The following is an 18,316-nucleotide window of genomic DNA, read 5'->3' on the forward strand; positions in this document are numbered from 1 at the left end:
TAAAACGATAATACCTTGGTGATTACAGAAAAGAAAATTGAAATAGATCAAGCACACACCCTTTCAACTGAAATGGAGAAAGGATAGAGGGGAGATAGAAAGAATGAACTTGATGAAGAGAGACAGGAGGAAAAAGTGTGATGAGCGAAGGAAAGAGAAAAACTGGGGAAAAGGAGAAGAAAAGGAGGAGAGAGAAGTAAAGGAGGAATAAGATGTAAGGGAGTGCAATACAAAGTTTTGTGAATGAGATATTACATTTTTGGCATATAATTTACTTCTTTACAAAAACCATCCACCTACTACATCGAAAAGACTAGATGAGCTGACAAGTTAGCTTAGAGTAGTCCACATGGATGGGAAGGGGAAAGGTGAAGATAGAGAAAGAGTAGAGAGAGAGAGAGGAGAAGAGGAAAAGAGAGAAAGAGGTGTAGACGAATGGATAGGTGAGTGAAAGAATGGAAAAGATAGAAGATAGAGCCTTCGCGTAATATGTCATGATTTCTCAATCTTATACCCCTTTCATAAACCCAATTATGCGGCTAATAGCAGCATAATTTGGTCGTAAAATCGGAGGAAGACCAGAGTTATCCGCATTATTTTGATGCTGCTATTATCTGCATAATAGCAGCATCAGGACCAGATTTAGACTTTATGAACGCATTTCAAAATAATGCGGATAATTGCCATGGTGCAGTCACAAGGTCACCCTTTTCCAACACCACCGCATCGGAGGGGGCATGTCCAGTTGTCATGAAGATTATCCACCTTTTTCAGGACGGGCGCTCGTAAAAATAGTGCAGATTATTTTCGGAGTTTGTGAACGCAATATTTATTGAATTATCCGCATTACTCTTAGGCGGTGTTTATGCTTCCACTTTTCAAGCCAGAATCAGCGTTTCCAAACGTGATTAGTCCAAAACACTGTTGCGTCCATGCTTACTTTCAGTTAAACGCTGTTTCAAAAATGTGCATTTGTAAACATCGTTTGACCAGAATCAGGCTTTCTGGGGAAGTATAAACAGAACCACGATCGTAAACGTGTTTAAATGACGTCATTTGGTACATGCTTCCGGTGAGATGAAAATCCGCGGACAAATACAGTCGTATTGCTCCTTGTTATCTCTACGTAAAAACAACAATCGGAAACCCCCCCCCCCCAAAAAAGGCGCGCCCAATTTGACCTCGCTTTACAAGATCATGATTTGCTCTGAAAAGTTAAGCATAAACAGCACTCCCAGAACCACGTTTACGATCGGCGTTTTGAATCGACGTTTGAAATCGCTGATTCTGTCCTCGCAATGGAAGCATAAACACACCCTTAGGCGGCTAATTGGAGGATGGGTTTATGAAAAGTGTATAAGAGTCATATCTGTCCATTACAGCTCTGCCCTAGCATTGAAGATGACATAAGACCCCACAAGAGCTAGTTTGCTTATCTTACAAATGGTGTCCTTACATACTCTACTATTTCCAAGATGAAAAATCTTCTTAATCTGTTGTTTTCTTTAGTAAGAACACCAACTTCAAAACAAATCAACTATATCAAGACTAAAACACCAATTTTTAAGAGTTACTAGGTTAAAGATTTGTTAAAGACCATTTGTGGTAACGATCTCAACATTAGTTCGAACAGAATCCAATCAAATGACCACCCAAGTGTTTGTATACTATAAATAAAAAATATCTGCCAATTGGCTCTGGAAATAAAGGGTAAATGCTGATAAATGAGCAAAATAAGCAAGGAATTCCTGGAACCTGGCAAAATTTGAGTAGTTGAGGACTTGAGAGGGTGTTATACAGGGCTGTTATGAAAACTTTTGACTCAAGTTAAGGAGTCTGAATGCAAAGCCTGGGTCTGTGCCACCCAACACGTGCAGACTAGGGATGCTGGTTCGTAGTAGCTTTTAACACAGGCTTTCACCTCACTCAAGTCACTGCACTCCCTCGGATGCATCGGAAGGAGATACCCTTGCACAGACGTTTGAGAGTACGCATCCCCCAGCCCCTGTATCTATGCTTGTTGCCATGGCAACACACCTGCCATCTTCTTCATTTGGATTGAATCGTTAAGTGGTCGTACGCTCTGCTTGGCAAACTTATTATGCAAGAGAATGCAGGGTACGCCCACAGAGATACGCATCTCCAAGGGATGAGGCGAGAGAGCTAGTACGGTATCCCCTAACTCTTCCCGAGCAGTACGCTGTGGTTTTGCTTGTAACAAGATTCTTATGCACAAAAGAATGTTAAAAATGCTTAATTTTTGAAGACTTGCGATTACAAACAAAGAGATTGTATTCTTCAGTCTCATTTCCATTTTGGGAGTAGGGTCTTTACATGTACTTTTTATGAAGAAAATCAGTATATTACAAAGAGCCTGATTTTTTCGAAATTAAACGATAAAAATAAAATTGTGTTTTGTTCTTAATTAAATGGCTTGTCTCTCGTGCTTAACAGATAATATCACCTCGATTATTCATAAGTTTTTTGTGTTTTTTAACTGCATCTTTCACAAGTGTACATTGTAGTTAACAAAAAATTTCATTCAATGAACAAAATAAATATTTTTTTATTCATCATAATCCAGATATCGTGGAAATAATTTGTAAAAATGTAAAAAACTGCAGTGTTGGATATGAATGGGCAGATAATTTGCCAAAAAACTTTAAACTGCCCTTCCAAGATTGAAGAGTTAGTAATTGTTGACAAGATATTCAAGCCAATACCTTATTCAAACGAATGACTGGATATCAAATATTCATAAAAAAATAAGTCTGCTTTGAAAAATGTCTTTGTTAAAAACTAATTGATATCTGATAAAATTTAGCCTTTTTAATCAAACACCTCTTGAATCTGCAATTCTATCCTGAAAAGCTTATTATAACTCTATCTCACAATCACGATTTTTAATTAGGTATAAATTGATATGAGAGTTCATAGGAATAAGGAGTTAATTAAAGACAAGATTATAAAAGAGATAATTAATCTTCAAATGGCAGATGTACACCTATATATATCATGAAAATTAATTTATACATGTAATTAATCACATCAGATCAAATCTAGACAAATAAATCATAATATTGTGTTTCATGAGTTGATTGAGATTTGAAACAGAAGGTGAGGATTAATTGTGCTTTTCTGACAGTTTTAGTCTGTCTACCCCCCACTACCCCCCCCCCCCCTTACACCCTCCCTTATCTCTCAATTTCTCTCTCTTTCACTCTGTGCACGTCTTCCCTTCCGCTTGTAAATTCTTTAGTATATTTAAATTCATGTTTTGATGAAAATTACAGAATTTATTTGAAGGACTTCACTGAAACCATCCTGACAAATATCGTAATGCAGAAATACCAATAAGAAACATTAACAAGAGCAAACCGCAACAACCACAACTTCGTATCGTCAATGTTGTTGTCATCATCATAACCGTCACAATCTTAATCACATTTATCAGAAAGAGCATTGTCACCACCAGCTGTCCATCATGATTATTATCATCATCCTCCATCGACAAAATTGTCAGCAATAACAATATTAGGATTCTTATCATTATCACTATCATCATCTTCATCATCTTCATCATAATGACCATCATCATCATCATCATTTCCATCACCATCATGGTCATCGTCATCATCGTCATTGTCATCACTATCATCATCATTATCATCATCAATGTCATCATCATCATCATTACCATCAATGTCATCATCATTGTCATCATGATCATCATCATCACCACCGTCATCATCATCATCATCATCATCATCACCATCATTGTCATCATGATCATCACCATCATCATCATCATCATTGTCATCATGATCATCATCATCATCACCATCACCATCATCATCATCATTATCATCATTGTCATCATCATAATCATCATCATAGTCATCATCATCATCATCACCATCATTATTGTCATCATCATCATTGTCATCATCATCGTCATCATCATTGTCATCATCATCATCATCACCATCATTATTGTCATCATCATCATTGTCATCATCATCGTCATCATCATAGTCATCATCATCATCATCACCATCATCATTGTCATCATCATCATTGTCATCATCATCATCATCCTCTTCCTCTTCATAGTCCTCACCATCCTCCCTTTTTTATCACTTTAAATATTATATATTCATGTTAATCTTCATTTTTATCATTATCATCATTACCACCACTGCCAACAAAGTCATCATCACCACCACCTGCATTGTTCCTTTCTAATTACCTTCATTAAGCCATTCTCCATCCTTCATCGCTGCTTCAATCGCTGCCGCCTCCTCCTCCTCCGCCTCCTCCTTCTCTGCCTCTTCTTCTTCTGCCTCCATCGCCTCGGCCACCATCTCCCTCTGGACTTCCCCTTCCTCTGCACCCTCCGTCTCCATCTCCATGGCGACCCAGTCGATGGCCTGGAGAGCCTCCTGGATGATGCCCTCCTTCTCGTCTTCGTTGAGTCGCCTCCACTGTTCCTGCTCCTGAGGGGTCATCTGGGGGATGAGCTCGTTGTTGATGAGTTGGACAGCCAGTCGGTCAATCCCTGGAGGATTGGGAGAAGATGTAGATGAGAAGGTCTGCTAGGAGAGCACTATTCATCAGCAATAGGCAATTATTATCTTGTTAGTTGGTTAATCCATTAGTACATCTTGGGATCAAGGGAGTTGATAGAGGTGGGGAGATGGATCAAGAGAGGGCTTTTTATAAATGCACTCTTGTTTGTACATTGGGAATGCATCTTATTATAATAGGTTTTCAATGTACAGTATTGATGTAGGAATCACTGTAGGAATACACTGGAAATGTTAGAGAAACAATGGACAGTAAAATGAAAAGTACAAGGGAATCATCAACCTTACCTTTCTCTTTCTCTTCATCAGTTCTCACCAAAGTCATCAGCATCATAAAAATCATCGTCATCATGCTCATCATCATCATCACCATCATCATCATCATCATCATCATCAACATCATCACCATTATCATCATTATCATAATTATCATCATTAATATAATTATCATCATCCTCATCAATATCATCACAATCATCATCTTCCACCACCATCATCATCGTCATCATCATCATTATAATCATCTTCAAACACCATCATCACCACCACCACCGTCATCATCATCGTCATCATCATCACCACCATCATTATCATCATCATCATCATCACCACCACCATCATCATCATCATCACCACAATCATCATTATCATCACCATCATCATAATCATCTCCCACCACCATCATCATCGTCATCATAATCACCTTCCAACACCATCATCACCACCACCATCATTATCATCATCATCATAGAACAAATATTATTAATATTGCAATCCATCTCATCCTCCCCATCAATACCATCACCATGGAAACAACCCTCTCCTTACCTTCTTCTAAGATTTCCTCCAATCCACCTTCACTGATGCTGCTACTGCTAGCTTCCCACCAGCTACTCGAACTTTGGCTCATCCCTCCATCGGTCATCCCCTCATCATTCCCTTCCATCCCTGCCTCCTCCTCTTCTTCCTCCTTATCCAGCTCCCCTTGGTATATCTCTTCTAAGTACTGTTTTAAGTAGTCAAGTTTTTCCCGAACCTCTGCATAGTAATCTGGACTCTCGTCCCCGTATTCCTCTTCCCCTGCCAACCTTCAGGAAAAATAAATCAATCAAAATTAAAACATAGATTGTCGTTCTTTTCAAGTACTTCCCGAGTATGAAGAAAAAAATGGGTTGCGTTTCATGAATAATATACGTCTCTTGCATTGTTAATGTCATGTGATGGGTGTGTGGGATTGGGTGCTTCCGTGTGTTTGTGTGTTTCTGATGAATCTGATGATGGCACAGAGGGTTGGGATTTTTAAAGATTTATTTCTTGTATATTTTGCATATTATGTACTTTATAATTTGTATGTACATGTATTTTGATTAACAGGGCCCGATTGCAAACCAGCTTTTTATCTTTGTTGTTTTTATTGTGTATAGCTGAATTGGTTACCCTGTATAAAGATGTGAAATAGATAGATAGATAGATAAATAAATAAGAATGTGTACTTACAGTAATAGTAATACATGTACATGTATTTTCATAACAAATTCTCTGAAAACAGAATCAAAATCTCAAAATAAATATAATTCAGTAATAACTGCATATTTGCCTATTGCTTGTAGAGTATGGAATGAATGGAATGTCACAAAATATCTAAGGGAACATAATTCATAAAATTGAAGTTTAAACTTTAAAACATGGACACATGTGCAGCAGACATTGACAATCTTTCTTTCTTTGATAGTGTAAACATTGAAAACATCTTGCTTGAATGTCTCTTATACCTTGGTCACATTTGCTCTACGGCGGCCGTATGGCGAGTCAAAAACAGCCGTTTTATTAATTTTTATTCAAACCACCTATATGTAGTTGGACAAAAAATGTTAAAACGGCTGTTTTTGACTCGCCATACAGCCGCAGAACAAATGTGACCATGGTATCAGTAATCAAATAATGGATTCTTTTGATATCTGCCACCTTTTACTGGATGAGCTTAATAGATGAGCCTGCGCCTACGAATGTTTTTAACAGATTTATGGCGTAATATAAATACTGTGGATCATCATCTCATCACCTTTTGTACTCTTAACTGCCAAATTGAAACATAATGATTATATTTCTTGATATCACAAAATGTCTTGTTGAATAAAAAAGTTTTTTTTCAGCTTACTCGTTTTGTGCAGCCCTCTCAATGGCTCTATACTGCTCAAGAAGATCTAGGTATTTCTGGTAATACTCATGATACATCCACTTTGCCTCTTCCTCCGTCTCCCTGGGGCTTGAATTTTCAATAGCTTGCACGTACTGCTGTATTAAATCCTCCACCTCGTCCCTGCTGGTCCCCCTAGCTACCTTGTTTTGGGGAAGATAGGTGACCTTCTCTTCCTCGGTGTAATAAGCAGGATCGACGCCATAGTTTCGGTTCTGGAAGAAAAAAATGAAGGTCAAATTTCAGGGAAAGGTCAAATAATTAAGCATGCATTTATGCGTACATGTATAATTTAGTTTTTACAAACAACAATGAGATATGATTATTTTTATCTGCGTCTAACCTGTTATGTCATCATCTGAAAGATGTGAAAGAACGATTTCGATGAAATGCCTTGCAAAGAGACATAAGAGCCTTGGCTGGGAATTGAACCCCAAACTATCATCAGCACCTTCAACCACTCCACCATCGCGCCTCTAAATGTATTCAATTTATGTGAATTGTAGATAAAGTGTCTTGTTAAGGGGTATACAACAAATGACAGATGACAGTAAAATGAAAATTTAAAGATATAATTTCTAAGTTTGGTCCTGAAGTTGAAAACTGGACGACACTCTCTCAAAGCGTAAATTTAACAAGATGCAGAAGCTAATTATTCCCCTCAAAAAAGGAGTGACACCAATTTGTGACAATGTAACACCCAATTCAAGTTAACATCTTGCATTCTATCCAATAAAGTCAAGTTTTATCTCCACAGTGCTTCTCAGCCTATCAAAATCAAGGAAAGTTGTCAGATCTGACAACTCCCAAATTTTTTTCATTTTTTCATATTTAACATCCATCTTTTCATGGTGAATATCTCCCAATAAACAAGTATTCCACTTCCAAACTCCTCCCCTTTTCTCCACTCACCATTTCCTCTGCATTCTCCAGTCTATCGTTGGTCTTCCTGTTGAAGAAGAGACTCCCATACTGGGCAGCCATGTTCTCCAGGGCCTCCAGCTCCAGCTCCCGCTCCCTCGCATAGTTGACCTCTAGCTCCACCTCCGGGTCCACATACTCCATGCGGTACTGGCCCAAGATCTTCTCCAGTGTTTTCTGTGAGGAGGTAGACAAAAGGGCAGGGAGATCGCAGAGTGAAATGACAGTTTTACACATTGAAGAAAATAATTATTACATTCTTAACAACAAATTAGAAAAAAATGACTTGACCAATAGTCAGCTGTGTGACATAAATATTTCTGGTCTTGCATTGTACTGTACATGTATATTCTAGTTGGAAATTATACTCTGTTCTAGTCAAATGTGCCGACATACATGCAATATTTAGTCAAATATTGTCATTCATTTTACTATAATCTAGTAAGAAATTATACTGTGTTCTAGTCAAACATGACTACAAAATAGTCATATATGGTCATTAATTGGACTGTATTTTAGTTGAATGTGACTACAAAATAGTCAAATATGGTCATTAATTGTACGGTATTTTAGTTGAATGTGACAACAAAATAGTCAAATATGCTTTAAATTTAAAAACAGTTACATTCAGATGACCCTTTCATCTGATCATTTTGAACTAGTAAGTGGTAAGAGCAAACCATGCACATGATCAATATATCATTACAAAACAATTCCTCAGAATTGTTTTGCGTTAATTCTTGATGCTAAATTCCGCCTTTCACATTCCAAGTTTGGCACCGGTCTCATAACAATTTATTATTCCATGAGATAAAATTCATTCTCAATGTTCTTGATGTTTTGGTTATTCCAAAATATTTTCCTGAGAAGTCTAAACTGAGTAAAATTCTTGATGCTGGATCTTGCCTCTGAGAGCTTGCGCTAGATGGGTTTTATCATTCATTCTTCCATGAGACAAAATCAATACTCAATATTTTCTTATGATTTGTTTATTCCAAACTATTTTCGTCAGATACAAACTGGGTTAAATCTTTTGCTGTATCATGCCCCTCAAAGTTAGAAGTTGACTGGGCCGAGAGTATTCATTTTTTTTTCCATGAGACAATTCATTTTGAATGGGCCGACTTTTATCCGTCATTTGTCCACTAGACATTCAAACTCATATACCCACGATATTCTTTATGCTTTGTTTACTCCAAAATATTTTCCTGAGAAGCTTAAACTGGGTTAATTCTTGTGGCTGGATCTTGCCCCTCCGAGGCTGAGTGGGCCGGGTTTGATCATTCTAGAGGCACAGTCGGCCTGAGAGGTGTAACATTAGACCCCCTTCCATCTTCAGATGAGGATCTGAGATGAAAGTGAAGGATCCTCTTCGACTAATCTCTCATCTGCCATGGACATGGGTGGGCTACAAATGAAAGAATAGTTGCAGTGATCTTTCTCTCACCCCATCTCTATTTCTCACTCTCTCTCTCCTCGCTCTCCCACGCTCTCTTGTTTTCTAACCCCCTCTCTTGGCCTCTCTTTTTCATTGATTTTATTTCTCCTTGACACAAATCGGATGATCAATAACAAACTAGTAGCCAAACCATGAATACATGATGTCATCCTCTTTGTCTCTTTAATCTTCTTCCAATTTTCTTTCCCCCTTCGTGAATTGTAGTAAAGGGAATTCTTGTCTCTCTCTTCTCTTCACCTTTCTCCTCCCCCATCCTCTCCCTTCTCCATCCTTCTCTTCCTTCTATCCCCCTCCCCTACACAAACCTTCTATCTTTCCCTCTTTCTACCATTTTGCTATTCTGTTCAATGGATATTTTAGATAGATAGACAGACAGACAGATAGACAGATAGAAAGATAGATAGATAAATGGTTTATTAATAAAAATCAGACATCATCGCGGCTAAGGCCGAATTGCGATGTATTCACAAGGTAATAAAGACACAAAAATATTCAAACAATAACACAGATAATTAAAAAATAAATATCACGGATAAAGTATCTCTCTTCCCTCATTCTACATACTTTCTGCCCACCACCTGTCATCCTTTCTATAGAAATCTTTCTTCTGAAATATTCTCTACATCTCTCTTTCTCTCTCCCTCACTCTATTCCAATCTGCCCCACCCCCAAGAATCCATGACTACAGATAAATACATACATGCATATCACCAATATCATCTACCATTGGCCTTCCTATTTCCCCATTCTGCACATATTGCCTCTCTCTCCCATATTCGTCTCTCTCCTTTACCCCCCTTCTTCACCCCTCCCTCTAAGTACCTCTTACTCATATTGACAACCCCTCCCTCATTCGACAGCGACCCACTGACCACACACATACACACAATCAAGTGCGTGGGGATGCAATAATAAAGTGACCATAGGGCTTTCGGTTCTAGCTCCGCAATAGCGATATTCGAGTAGTGCTCTTTACACAGGGGAGGAATTGGGGCATCGTTTTCTACGGGGCATGAATCCTTAATAATTTTCAAACATCAAGACATGGCGAAAAGAGCGAAAAGAAGGTCAAATATTGGACCTCAGGTATTTCTGTAAAAGGACAGTCAAGGCAGTCTTATACATGTAAAAATCTCATGCCAGGGAATACTTATGCGGGGGGGGTATCACACCCCACATTGCTTCATTTTTCATAAATACTACTACACAATAAAAGTTTACATAGATTTTTTTCATACATGCATGTATATATACATGTATGACTGTACAGGTGATAGTTGAGAACTTTTTCTCATATGAACAAAAGCGTTTACCAACTGTGGTAAGACAATTCATTCCCTGTTTCCACAAATTTGGCAAATAAATCCAAGGGCAATAACACATTATGTTTTGTAACAGTAAGCATAAATGGACATCATCATCACAATCTAAAAAGAAAGTGAAAGTATTCAGATAATTAGCAAGCTGGGTGCATCCGGGTCCCATTGTGTTAAAAAAGTAACCATTATGGTAACTTTGCCATGCAAAGGGAACTTGCATGGAATCCTTGATTTTGATTGGCTGTTGATATGTGTTGCCATGGTTAGTTAACATTGGATGGCAAATTAGTTACCATAATGGTAAATTTAATGCAACGGGGCCCAGATATCTCAATTCTTTTATCTACATGAAGTCATTGTTACGAGTGCTCAATTAAAACATCATCATCATCACTAATATGCATCTTTTTTACTTTTATGTTATATAATAAAAAAAATCAGAAAAAACAGCATATGAGTGGTATTCATCATGCATCTTGCTACAATGGCACTTGAAGTGCGGCATTTTTATCACATTTAGGGAGCAAAATGTATTAACTGAAGTTTTTTCAAAGTCTATTCATATCTACCGCAGATTACAATTTAAGAATGAAACACTGCATATTTTGTTTGATCAGAACAATGACAGAAAGAAGGGTGCTCTTTGCACTTATTTTGGATTAATCTGCTGTTTACTGCACTCAATACAATTGCTGTAATCCATCTCATGGTCGGAAATCCCAGAGGGGATGTGCCCCCCCCCTACTCAAAATAGTAGGGGGGACACAATGTCAAATGTCTCCCTACTTTTTTTGGTCTTTTGTGTTGTGATGAAAATAAGTACATCATTCAAAATCGAAATAAAACATGTATTTTGGACGAGACAACCTTAATTTTGAGGTGATAACCTTTTTTAGTTTTTTCCTTGTCAAAATGATCTTATATTTTGGGTTGATAACCTTTTTTTTTGCTTGTCAATTTTTCCAGCCCCTTGTCCCCCCTACCTTTTGGGAGAGATTTCTGCCCCTGATCCATCTTGATATTGTAAAATCAAGGAGACGTACATGTACTAGCCTATTTGAAATTCTTTTGGTCCGTCTTTTGGCTATCCCGATGTTGTATTTACATGTACTTATATTCTACACTTTTATACAATAGGATAGCATGAAAGTTTGAATCTATGCATCATATGTACAAAGTTTTGACAAATGAAACTATGATCAGACTCATGTTCAATTTTGAACTACTTCTTTAGCACATCTTAAAGAATTGATTTTATAAAAAGAATATGAAATAGAGGTAGACTAATTAAACTAAAACAATTAAAAAAATCACTTCTTTACTTTCATAATCTTTTGCTTTTGTTACTGTGTTGAGCCATATTTTCACCCTGAATCTAACCAGTTTTGGTTTAACAACAGAATGTGCTGTTAATGCATAAATGGAGTTGTAATAAAATGGATGAATACCATTATCATTTATGCAAGCTATTAAAAGTGACATAACTATCTAGCCGCAGGCTAAATAAAGATGTTCCTTCTAATAAATGCAAGAATAAATGTCACTTTCAATATTTCTGCACATTAGATGCTGCAAGCATGAGGCCGCAAATGTTAATATGTACAGATGTTCATAGACGTGGACCAAATGCCTTTGGTAATGCTTGTCAAATATTCTAAGAACACTATTCATCCTGGATTCCAGAAAAAAATTGTTCTGACGTAAGTGGCATTGATCGCCCAAGAGTACCCATCCTCACTCCATCATGCAGTACATCGCAAAAAAGATACGATCAGGTCTAAAAATATACCCTTTTTTATTCACCAACTCTCGGATTAAAGAACACGGTCCTCTGAGGGAAAAAACCCAACAATACTACAATATCTTTTTACTTTGGCAAAATAATATGATTATATCCCTGGCTTCCTGCGATTGAAGCGAAGGACATGATTTTTTTTTTGGTTTGTTTTTAAATGGAAGGAAAGCAATATGCAGGACACGTTTGAAAGACAGTCGAGGCAGCAGAAATATGAATCTCTTGGATGGTCGCAGAGATGTAATTCACAGAGTATCGACGTCATTGCTCATAAGCAACCGGCTACTCAATAACATCGTGGTGCGTGTGTCTCTCCTATACAGACGCTTTATTTATGCGTTGTGTGTCCTTTTTTTGATGAATTCCGGAGAGTTGGAGATGGTCATTCCATTTGAGAATTTCTAATCATCATCCGTTCTTTCATCTGTTTTTCATTCATTTAAACACTAAACCAAATCTTTTCTCTTTCTCTCTTGATATATCTCATTCTCTTTCAGTCTCTTTCCCTTCTTCGTCTTTTCTTGAATTTGTTTCCTCTCCTGAGCACAAATCTTATATTCATATTACATTTATTGTGGGTAGTGGGTTTCCTCAATGATTTCCAAAGATATGGGGAAGATCATTCCATTTTGAAAATTTCTAATCCTCCTTCATTCTTTGATCTGTTTTTCATTCAGTGGAAACCAAACCAAATATTATCTATTTCATTCTTTCTCCCTCTTTCTTTCTCTCTCTTTCCTCTATGTATCTTTTATTCTATTTGTTCCATTTCCTTTAGACCTTTTATTCATATTGTGTGTGTTGTGTTTTCCCCCGAAATGATTTCCAAAGAGTTGAAGATGTTTATTTAATATCAAGAATTTCTACTCATCCTGCTTTATTTCATCTCTTTTCCATTCATATCAAAGTTGGCCATCTTATCTATTTCTCTCTCTCTCTATCTCTCTTCTATCTTCATCTTTTCTTTAATTTGTTCCATCTCATGTACACAGACATCTTATTTATATATTTGTTGTGTGTGTGTGTGTTTGCCCAAATGGTTCCTTACAGATAGAGATGGTCATTCCATTTCTAGAATAAATCATCCTGCTTTATTTCATCTCTTTTCCATTCATATCAAAGTTGGCAATCTTATCTATTTCTCTCTTTCTATTCTATCTTCATCTTTTCTTTAATTTGTTCCATCTCATGTACACAGACATCTTTTTCATATATTTGTTGTGTTGTGTGTGTTTGCCCCAATGGTTCCTCACAGATAGAGATGGTCATTCCATTTCTAGAATAAATCATCCTGCTTTATTCCATCTCTTTTCAATTCATATCAAAGTTGGCCATCTTATCTATTTCTCTCTCTCTCTTCTATCTTCATCTTTTCTTTAATTCGTTCCATCCCATGTACACAGACATCTTATTTATATATTTGTTGCGTGTGTGTGTGTGTTTGCCAGAATGGTTCCTTACAGGTAGAGATGGTCATTCCATTTCGAGAATAAATCATCCTGCTTTCTTTCATTCCTTTCCATGAATCATATTACAGTGGGCCATCTCATATCTCTCTCTCTTTCTCTTTCCTATCTTCATCTTTTTTTAAAATTTGTTCCATCTCCTGTACAAAGACCTTTTATTCTGTGGAGCGTTGTGTCCCAGTGGATAAGTCTTCTGACTTTGAAACAGAGGGTCGTGGGTTCGAATCCCAGCCATGGCGTAATTTCCTTCAGCAAGAAATTTATCCACAATGTGCTGCACTCGACCCAGGTGAGGTGAATGGGTACCCAGCAGGATTAATTCCTTGAATGCATGAGCGCTGAAAGGCAGCTCGAACTAAAGCCGGGGTAATAATAATAACAACGCGCCTCGGAATAGAATATTTCTAGATATATGGCGCTATATAAATGCCTATTATTATTGTTATTATTATTCATACATGTTTTGTGTGTGCATGTTTAACAAACAATTTCTATAGAGATAGAGATGGTCATTCCATTTCAAGAATTTCAAATCCTCCTACTCTTTCATCTGCTTTTCATTTTAGTATATCTGGACAAATCTTACCTTCTTTATACAATATCTCTCTTTCTCTCCTCCTCTGTTTTATTCATTTTCCTCTTTTTTCTATTCTTCATTTCCACTACCTTTTCATTGACCTCTTGCTCACTTGTGTACTGTATCTTCACTTGAATGGCACATGCCTCTAATGAACCAAATCTATATTTTTTTTCAAAAACTGTTTTTAACCAATTCATTTTTTTTTATATATTTGCATCTCCTTTCCACTTTATCCTTCCTTTCTTTCCATACAATTTCATTCTGAAGATCAATATGTCTTTAGAACCAACAAATCGCTCCATTTTCTATCTATATATCCATTATCAATTCATTTGCCCATCTATTTATCTATTTATTTATCCATATCTATCAATCAATTTCTATATTGATAAATCCACCTTTGCCTTTCTATATGATTAATACATATATATCTATATATCTATCCATCCATCCTTCCTTCAACCCACCCATCCATTCATCAACCCTTCTTTCTATCTATCTATCTCGCTATCTATCTACCTATCTTCCTATCTATCTATCTCTACCTACCTACCTATCTACCTATGTACCTACTTATCTTTCTTTCTATCTATCTATCTACCTATCTATTTATCTATCTATCTCTACCTACCTACTTAACTATCCCTACTTAACTATCTATCCATCCATCCATCTATCTGTCTATCTATCAATCTACCTACCTATCTATCTATTTTTCTATCTTTCTATCTATTCATCTTTGTATCTCTTTCTCCAAATAATATTTCATAGTTTGCTCTGTTTGTTTCCCTATCACATGAACCCTCTTCCTGATTAAGGTCACTTCTACCTTCAAAAATAATATGTATCACTTGCATGATAGATCAGCCATCAAACTTTTAGCACTTTTTACCAAATGACGTAATCTAGATTTGAAGAGAATAATAACTCCCACTTAAAAGCCACAAGCACCGTAACAACACTATATAATCAATCTCTTCCCGACACAAACGTCATCACTATTTCTAGTCATTTATTGATGAATGTGTCTTTTTTAGAGCTACATACATGTACATGTACTGTAAGAAGCTGCCTTCACTTGGAAATGTCAAGCTGCAGTGCTAACAGCCTTGTTTCAACTAAAAGTTGAGATAGATAGAGATTTAAAAGAAGAATGACAGTGGCACAAACTCCTTCAAGACATTAAAAATGCCATAATCCAAGATGCTGTAACCATTTCAATTGTATATATGTAAATGTTAATACAATATAATTTTCTGAATTTATTGTGAAAATCTATTTTTTAAAATTTGATTTTTTTAATAAAAATGTCCAAATCTTTGCTTGCTCGCTTCATTCGCTCATAGTTTTCTATAAATTTAGCAAGATACGCCATATCTAGATATCTTTCATCTCATTACATCACTGATCTATTAAACTCTCAGATCGTCTAACATCATTGCTTAACCTACTTTGTATACTATCAGTTTGGTGCAATAACCATTACAATCCAACCCTCTTCTCCTGGGGCCCGTAACACAAAGCTTAGCAATGATCGTAGAACATTTTTCTATGATTGATTGCATTGAATACAGTGTACAATCAATCATGAAAATCAGATTAGCAATCAATCGCTTACCTTTGTGTTACCTATGTCTTACAATGCAAAGTGCCTCTATAGAGAGAGCCTTTTCTATTGTGTTCTTAATAAATCAATCCCTATTATTACTCTTATTACATCTACTTATTCTAACTCATTTTGTCAAATTTACCTTGGAAGTACAGGCATAAAGTTATACACAACTTATTTGCCCCTCTTCATCCGAACGTTGGTAATTATTTGGTGTTGAGTGGCATGGGTAGAGCATGAACATAGAAAATTTTCATCTGGATTGTACACGTTCAGGGACCTTTTCCACACCTTTTTCCAAACATGATTTGAACAGGTTGACAGTTCGACTGTTCACAACTTCATCTGGTAGATCATGTTAACTATTTAACACTTTTCAAATTTTGGTCATAAATGATTAGTCTGGGGGTGTTTCAAAAAGATTTCAGTATGACTTATAAAGTGTTGCAAGAAACTTGTGATCAATTGCAAGTCTATTTTTGTTCCCAAAATCAAGCATATGGCGTGAAATTAGTTGCTAATTTGCGATTGATTGCTAATCTGCTTCATGAAAAAAGGAGTGTGATCTGATTTGCTATAGTTCAAAGTGATCAATCAATTGTAAATTTGCAACAGAATATTTGCGATTGATCGCAAATGTTTTCTTGCAACACCCACTAAGAGTCATACTTAAATGAAGACATGTACGTTGTATGCAACATGCTATCTCGTTGATCAACGCACTGTTGTGCGCATCCTCTTATCATGATCTGATCAATGCGGTCTTGCCTTTTATATCCCCTCTTTCCTTTTTTCTTATGTTATTACATAAAATCATAATTGTATCATTTTTTCATAAATGTGCATGTAAATGATGTGTCTCCATTATTCTGAAATAAGTTGCAGAAATAAATAACTAATGCACTTTAATCAGTTGTCAATCCAATTGTTTTAGTTATTGGTAGCAAAATGTTTAATAAACCTAAATTCATATAATAAAATACAAAAGGACAAGTGGGGATATGACCTCATCAGCCCACCTAATGAATATTCATGAAGACATGCCTAGAACTGTTTCCCAGAATAATGCAAATCATTGAAATTCAATAACTTTGCTATTTGCTATCCGATTGTGATGAAACTTTCAGCATTTCGCTCTTTGAATTTTACTCTATTTATTGAGATACAAATGTTTTCAGCTCGGAGCATCCCTTAAAAATCCTCTTGAGAAACACAAAATGCATGCAAAAGCAATTACCTGTGCTGCATCATCTCTCCACTGGTAGCCTCTATCCAGGAGAAATCGAATAACGATCTTGAGATCGCGGAACCCGTTTCGGCTTACATCGTAAAAAGGGAGGGAAACTGAATCAGGACTAACACACGTACCAAATAAATTATCTGCAAAGAGAGAGAGAGAGACAGAAAATATAACCAATTACATTAAAGTTATGGTTTTTCAAACAAATGATCTAATTACTTTGTATGATGAAATGAGCTGCACTCCAGATTTCAAACATCTTAGGAAAATCTAAAGTGCCGTTGAATAGTGACCAATAACAGTCAGATGTCAATCCAATAAGGATTTTTATTTTTGTATCTAAAAAAAAACTCTGCATCAATTTATAATAAAAAAAATTCTACACTTTGTATTTTCCTTATAATCTCCAAGCATACACAAAGAAGTGCTCACATTGAAATTGGCAATTCCAGACTAAAATGCAAACATCATTCAATATCACGGATATTACATATAAATGCCTCAAGTATGTATCATCCTCAATACAATAATTCCAAAGTACAATCATTTTAAAGGGGCCGATTTCATAAACTTGTGATTATGGTTACTTTATCGTGTTGATGACTAAAATGGAAAAATTGATTTTGATTGGCTGCTGAGCCTTGTAACCATGACAGATAACAATAGAACAAAGTTTACATAACCATAAGCTTTTTTTGTTATGAAATTGATCCCGGATCTTCAGTAGATAAACTACGAGAGTAAATGAGGTATGTACCATAAAAATACAATAAATTCTATGCTTTATTGGGTTTATTTTGAATTGGTCAAATGCCAATTTGTTCAATTACAAACTTGTCTATTATCATCTGGAGAGTGTTTCATGAAGCTGTTCGTAAGTTAAGATGGACTTCAAGAACGACTGGTGAACCTTTCTTATGTGCTTTATAATCACCAATGAACATTTAATGGCGAAAATCATTTACCACAAGAAAGGATAACCAGTCGTTCTTAACTTACAAACAGTTTCATGAAACTGCCCCCTGGTCTACCATCAGTTCGTCCACTATCCACATGGTCTAACTGCCAGATTGTCCACTCACCATTGGATTTAATAACCAGTTAGTCCAATAGCCTCTAAGTCCGTATACCATTCTGTTTAATT

At 36.4% G+C, this 18,316-nt stretch overlaps 1 protein-coding gene across 1 annotated transcript in view; it reads right to left on the minus strand.

Moving 5' to 3' along the window:
- Positions 1–4,226: 4,226 nt before the first annotated feature.
- The window catches only part of LOC121426089 (glutactin-like), a 39,985-nt gene continuing 25,895 nt past the window's right edge, over positions 4,227–18,316 (minus strand). Inside the window, exons 3-7 of the mRNA XM_041622242.1 lie at positions 17,170–17,312; positions 7,696–7,881; positions 6,745–6,998; positions 5,415–5,674; positions 4,227–4,558 (exon numbers count right to left, since the gene is read on the minus strand). Coding sequence (XP_041478176.1) covers positions 4,242–4,558; positions 5,415–5,674; positions 6,745–6,998; positions 7,696–7,881; positions 17,170–17,312 — 1,160 coding nt within the window. The 3' untranslated portion in view covers positions 4,227–4,241. The remainder of the gene's footprint in view (positions 4,559–5,414; positions 5,675–6,744; positions 6,999–7,695; positions 7,882–17,169; positions 17,313–18,316) is intronic.

This window comes from Lytechinus variegatus, chromosome 13, assembly GCF_018143015.1.
Source record: "Lytechinus variegatus isolate NC3 chromosome 13, Lvar_3.0, whole genome shotgun sequence".
Classification (NCBI taxonomy): domain Eukaryota; kingdom Metazoa; phylum Echinodermata; class Echinoidea; order Temnopleuroida; family Toxopneustidae; genus Lytechinus; species Lytechinus variegatus.